General features: G+C 44.6%; 2 protein-coding genes across 2 annotated transcripts in view; one reads left to right on the top strand and one right to left on the bottom strand.

Moving 5' to 3' along the window:
• Positions 1-221, bottom strand: part of ACTR5 (ARP5 actin-related protein 5 homolog (yeast)) — a 9,497-nt gene extending 9,276 nt beyond the window's left edge. Inside the window, exon 1 of the mRNA XM_009994055.1 lies at positions 186-221. Coding sequence (XP_009992357.1) covers positions 186-221 — 36 coding nt within the window. The remainder of the gene's footprint in view (positions 1-185) is intronic.
• A 1,279-nt stretch (positions 222-1,500) lies between these two features.
• ADIG (adipogenin) lies at positions 1,501-2,506 on the top strand. The gene is made up of 2 exons (XM_009994056.1): positions 1,501-1,627; positions 2,490-2,506. The coding sequence occupies exons 1-2, from the start codon at positions 1,501-1,503 to the stop codon at positions 2,504-2,506; spliced, it is 144 nt and encodes a 47-aa protein (XP_009992358.1).
• Positions 2,507-6,231: the final 3,725 nt, after the last annotated feature.

Raw genomic sequence — 6,231 nt, forward strand, 5'->3', positions numbered from 1 at the left:
CGCTGCCATCTTGTTGTGCTGCCGGGCGGGGGCTCCGGGCGGGGACGCGGGGCCGCGACAAACACGTTCCGGGGGCAGCGACAAACACGTTCCGGCCTCTATCTGATTTAACCTAATTAGCACCAAACTATGAGGGTGTTAGGAGAAGAATAAGGCTCAGACTTCACCTCGTCTCTTCCCCTCACCGCAGTGAATCCGTTAGGAACAATCCATTCCAGCATCTATCTCATTTAATCTAATTACCACCAAACTATGAGGGTGTTAGGAGAAGCACAGGGCTCAGACTTCACCCCTGTGGAGCATCTCTCCCCTCAGTGAATCCATTAGGAAAATAAAGTCGTGTTTTAACAGCCTTTCCATCTCACTTTCCTCCCAGGAAAGTTCCCAGGAAGGTTCCCAGGATGTGCCCTTCGATGTTATTTCTTAATAAGAGCTCAGGGCCGCAGCAGGGCCAGGGTGTGACACTTGGGGGACTTGGTTGCTTTTCCCTCTCTGGTTTTGCACTGACAAAGCAAAGCCCCTGTCACTGGGAGCCCAGTTGTTTGTGGAGCTCCCGGTGAAGCTTGTGAAGGAGCAGCTGTGAAGGGCAGTGTGTGTGGTTGGTTCTGTGCGTGGTTGGTTGTGTGTGCGTGTGGTTGGTTGTGTGTGTGTGGTTGGTTCTGTGTGTGTGGTTGGGTCTGTGTGTGTGGGTCGGTTTGTGGTTGGTTCTGTGTGTGGTTGGTTGTGTGTGCGTGGTTGGTTGTGAGTGTGTGGTTGGTTCTGTGTGTGGTTGGTTGTGTGTGTGTGGTTGGTTCTGTGTGTGCGTGGCCGGTTCTGTGCGTGGTTAGTTCTGTGCATGGTTGGTTGTGTGTGCGTGGTTGGTTCTGTGTGTGGTTGGTTGTGTGTGCGTGGTTGGTTCTGTGTGTGGTTGGTTGTGTGTGCGTGGTTGGTTCTGTGTGTGGTTGGTTGTGTGTGCGTGGTTGGTTGTGTGTGTGTGGTTGGTTCTGTGTGTGGTTGGTTGTGTGTGTGTGGTTGGTTGTGTGTGTGTGGTTGGTTCTGTGTGTGCGTGGCCGGTTCTGTGCGTGGTTAGTTCTGTGCATGGTTGGTTGTGTGTGCGTGGTTGGTTCTGTGCAGTAACAGCCCCTCCAAGTGAGCCCTTTAATTCCAAGATCTAAGCGAACTCTGCAAATTTGTTTGCAACCCCCCTGTGTGATAAGGGAAAGCTCCCTGCCCTGCTTTGTACATTGGGTAAATATACCTGTAACTATTGTTTTCACAGCCCCCTTGACAACCTCCTAACTTGTATTTATCCTTGAAATGGCAACAGAAGGAAAATCAAATCAGATGCTTTCTCAGTTCTTATCCTGGCTTTAATCCTTCTTGCTCCCTCCCTGAAAGCCACAGGGCTGTTCCTTTGCTGACCATCTGCTGATTAACACTATGATGCAATGAGGTTTATAAAAAACTTGGTAAAGCAGAGCAGGGAGGCTCTTCTAAACTTAGTGGAACCAGGAGCAAGCCATGAGGTATCCTCTGGTTTCTTTGGTGAACGAGTTGACCTTTCCTATCCTTTTCTTCTGGTTCTGTTTACCCTTTGTAATGCTGCTGATCATGATCATTATCTGGCTACAGCTTCTACTTAAAGAAGGTAAGTTCTGCAGTTGGTCATGCTCCTGCATAAAGGCTTTATCTGCTATCTTCAACTTTAAAGCACTCTGCTAGCTGTTTTTGTCACAGAAGGGCTTTTTAGTACTCAAATTGTAAAGCTTTTCTGTTGATATTGCTTCCAAGAAGATGAGCTGCAACCTCTGTTCTTCCTTTCGCGTGGAGATGATTTAAGAAAGGCAAAGGACAGGTCATTTTTGCAGACTTCTATCACAGAATTCCCCACTAAGTAAACCTAAGCTTCTAATTTTGTACACTTTTAAACTCTGGCATTATAGCACTCTTACACTTCTTTTTTTGGGTGTGTGGGGATGTCACAAGGGGAGCTGTTAAGGGATCCTTTTACCAGTGCTGAGATTAATAGAGAATTTTTGAAGGGAGCAGGACATGCATTTTCATTGATTTGTGTATTTTGCTCCTTTCCCCAATCACTGATTCTTATTTCTTACATGTCAGTAACTGGTAACAGGCTTTGCTTTAGGCTAATAACAGGTGTGTAGATGTACTCATGAGGATTAAGCCTTGCTAGTTTGCTCTGATGCCATCCCAGCTGAAAAATCAATCCCAAATTCAAAAGCAGTGATTCTGCCTTTGCAGAACAGCTGTAGGAAGGAAAATAAGAACATTTCACTTCAGCAAGCTTTTCCTTCTATTTGTTGCCCTCTGTTCTGACTTAATAATGTGGCAACCAGTCTTACACAATAAATCCCACAGGAATAGCAACAATGAAACAGTACCCACAGAGCAGAGGAACAGGAGGTGCTCACCACAGCAGAGCCTTGTCCTCCCCTCTCCTGTCTTCTGTGTACATGCTGGATTTTTTTACTCTCAGCTCCCCTTCGCAGGCTTAGCACACAGCTGATGCTCAGAACAACCTCTGCTTGCTTCAGGAATAAAATATCTTCCCTCCACACACTCAGGTGCACTCCTGTGGGTAGCAGAGCTCAGGAATTAAAAACTGCAGGTTATAAGAGATTGTGACAATGAAGCTGCCCTGAGCAGCACAGGCATAGCTTACTGCCCATGGCAAGCAGAACAAAGTGTCTGTTCTGCAGAGATAAAGGGTGGCTGTGTCACGTACTTACACTTCAGTATCAGCTTTTTGCCCAGAGTAACTCTGGAATCTTCTGATTCTTGAAATGTGATTTTTCTCCATTTACTTCCCAAATTTCTCTCTATTGGCTGTGAGTAGCATCAGGCCTCAAATTATTTCCTCAACTGCTCTAAATTCCATTTTAGCCAATAAGGTTAGACTAAAATGTTTATATATTAGTGTGTTCACATTATTAGAATATGAAAGTATTTCCTCATCACTCTTAAGAAAGATAAAATAAAGCTTTTTGAAATAACTTACTAATTACAATAGTATCCACTTATTTTATGCTAACTTACAGCAGGCACAAGTAAAAACCAATGTGCCTTTCAGCTCCTCCTTTAATATAGTTTCCAATTAAGAGATAATTGGTTAAAATCAAACACTTCTACAGGCCTCTAATTTCCTGGTTGGGCTTGGAAATTATTTATATCTGCTGAAAAAGGCTTAGAAGAACAATGCTTAGTTTCTAGATAGTACTTGCAAGGCTTTGCCTAGGGGAAAACAGTCATGTATAGGTATTTTATATATTTGATGTTGTTTTGTAAATCTATTTCTAGAACAGGTATCCAGTGCAGAAAAAAACAAGAAACCATCTTCTGATGAGCCTGATTCTGACTTCAAATTTGAGGATAAACCAACAGAGGAAGAAAACCAGAGGGAAGCATCTGGTACAGAAACACAAGAGGAGACTCAGTCCAGTAGTTTTTTGAGGAAACTGAGGCCCAAACCTTCTCATCTGAGTTCCAATCCAAAAAACCAGAAGCAAAGCCTTCTTGCTGCAACTTCAGACAGCTGGTCTCAGAGCCAGAAGATAAGATATCCTCATGCTGAGAAGAACAATTTCTGTAACATCACAATGGTGAGTAGCATGACCAGATCCCCTCTTTGCATATCTACAGCTTTTGTTCCTCAGCTCTGATTTTTTTCCCTCTGCCTGACTTCTGGCCCCTTGGGTGAGAGAGAGATGCAAGACTGGTTTCTGACTGGTTAATAACTAACAAGAGATTTTTTCTGTCTTCCCTAAATACTCCTCCTCTAGACAAGATAACACAAAATGATACAGAATAACTATTGTATGTGTGTGCTGTGAATATATATTTAAAGTTATATAGATCTACAGAACCACAGAATGGTTGGGGTTGGAAAGGACCTAAATTATCATCTAGTTCCAATTCCCCTGCATGGGTAGGGACACCTTCCTCTAGATCAGGTTTATTTTAAAAGCCATCAAGAATTGTATTTGAAAGAGTTAAAATTGTTACCTATCCCTTTAAGATAAGCAGTTTAACTCAACTCTATATGGAAACTCTCCTGGTATGTATGACTGATATTATGTATTTTTAAAAGCTGGTTCAAGTTTCTTACAGTGGAGTATGTGACTAAAACTCAGACATATTTCACCTGCTCAGTAAGAGCTGAAGCCAGAAGTCTCTCTGCAAACATGGCAGCCCAAATCCTCTTAGGCTTTAAACAAATCCCCAGAGATGTATTTGAAGCAGTAGAAGAGCTTAGTGTCCCATGTGTCTCCTCTTTCCGTGTGCTGTGGCTGCATGTTCCTTTGCAGAAGGGGCTCAGAAGGAAAGCTGGTTTGTGCCTCCCTATCACTAATCACTCTCTACTCCTTTACATTGCTGGGATTTTTGGACTGCAGCAGCTGAGGAACTTGTTCACTTGCACCAGTTTTTCTGGAGCAGTGTCCTTTGTCAGCCTAGAATAGCTGAGGGGTGGTGTCATCTTAAATTGCTGCACTTGATTGACTTGCACACCCTGAGCTAAGCTTTGGCAGGGAATCATTAATACCTCAAGTCCAAGTATTTTTGACAACAGTAACACCACCAAAGCAATGTTAAGAATGAGCTTGGACTTGTCTACAGTACCATTTGGTTCTCCTAGAGCTCTTCACATACACAAGTATTGACTTGAACACAGCAGTTTAAAGAACTGGATTTTAGACTTGTCTCTTGTCTCATGATACTGGTACTAAAAGTCTTGCTAGTTGTGTTGGGTGGGTGAGGGAAGGGAACAAGCACTTGAGGTCTCAACTCGTGTGTATCCTGCTGCAAATGGAACCACTTCTGAAAAAGTCATTGCCATGAAAATTCTGTTCCTCCTTTTCTCCACCAGCTGCTGTGCACCACACTTTCTTCTCTCACCTGGAATTTTGCCTGCCAGTTGCTCCAGATCTCTAATGTCCTGAGGATTCAACTGCTGCCATCCTGCCTGAACAGCTACATGGCTCAGCTCTTCACTTTGCTGGGTGAAAAATTTGGGAAGACCCTGGGAATCCTGAGGCTGGAGAACAGAGGGCTGTTGGCTTTAATGTCTGAGAGGAAACTGGAGCAGAATGATGAAACTGTGAGCACCACCTCAGGGTGAAAATCAAGCAGATAGTCTGGGGACCATTAGCAGCAAGGATAACTCTTTGAAAAGAATACTTGCTCAGGACCAAGTTCACATGACTTGGGTCACAACAGCTGCTTTCAGAGTGAGCAGTATTGACTGGCTAAACATGAAATGGCTGAGCAGCAGCCCACCTCTTGTCCAGTGCCTGGGTGTGTGCACTGCTGCCCTCCAGCTGGACTGAGGGATGAGTTCCCTCTGTGTAAGGACCAAACACTGCTCCAGCACCAGTTCACCACTTCTAATCTTTGATTTCCAACAAATAAGATCAAGGCAATAACTCTCACTAGTGGCTCTTATTGGGGCTCCAATGCAGTACAATCCAGTGATGGTTTCACTCACACTCCACTTAGCACTTTTCTGCTTTCCACCTTGTTGGTTCTCAAAGTAGGAAACAGAATTTCAGCCCTTTGGTCTAAGAAATTAAACAAGCTCACCTCCAATTGACAAGAGCTAATTAAGTCCTATGCATTTTGGCTTGTTTCTGTTCAGGGTATACCTTTCAGCACAGCTGATACAAGGTTAGATTGTAGCCCAAAGAGGCCCTCACAAACAACTTGCTTTAACCAGTTGGTGGGACCACAAGGAGGTCGGTGGGTCTGGGATGAGCCATCATTTTGTGGCTAAAGGGTTTGTGCCTCCTCCAGCTGCCAACAGAGCAGCTGTTTGCTCCTGCTGTGGGTGCACACGATCAGTAAACATATATATAAAAAAAAAAAAAAAAAAAAAAGAGGCCCTGAATTAGGCAGTCACATCCCAAAGAGCACGTTGCCACTAGTGGAAAATGTTTGTCTCTCCTCTGCATGTGAAGCACCCGTGTCTCTGGGCTGGGGCACGGGCAGCACCAGGGCAGGCTGATGCTGCAGCCCTGCTCGTGTTTATTTGCCCACATCCCCTCAGCTCCGCACGTCCAAATATTTGTCCAGTGCCGTGTGCTCTTAAATAAAAGCTTGTTTGTCCACATCTTTATTTTCTTAGGTCCTTTAATGAGGGGGGAAAGAAAAAAAACCACACCCACCCCCCCCAGATGCCATTGGCCGTTCCCCAGCTGTTCGGGGGCATCTCCGGAGAGCAACAGCCCAGGCTGCTTC

Source organism: Chaetura pelagica, unplaced genomic scaffold (genome assembly GCF_000747805.2).
Source record: "Chaetura pelagica isolate M959 unplaced genomic scaffold, ChaPel_1.0 scaffold143, whole genome shotgun sequence".
NCBI lineage: Eukaryota > Metazoa > Chordata > Aves > Apodiformes > Apodidae > Chaetura > Chaetura pelagica.

Coding starts and splice junctions, on each gene's coding strand:
- ADIG (XM_009994056.1), top strand. CDS start 1,501: ATGAGGTATCCTCTGGTTTCTTTGGTGAACGAGTTGACCTTTCCTATC.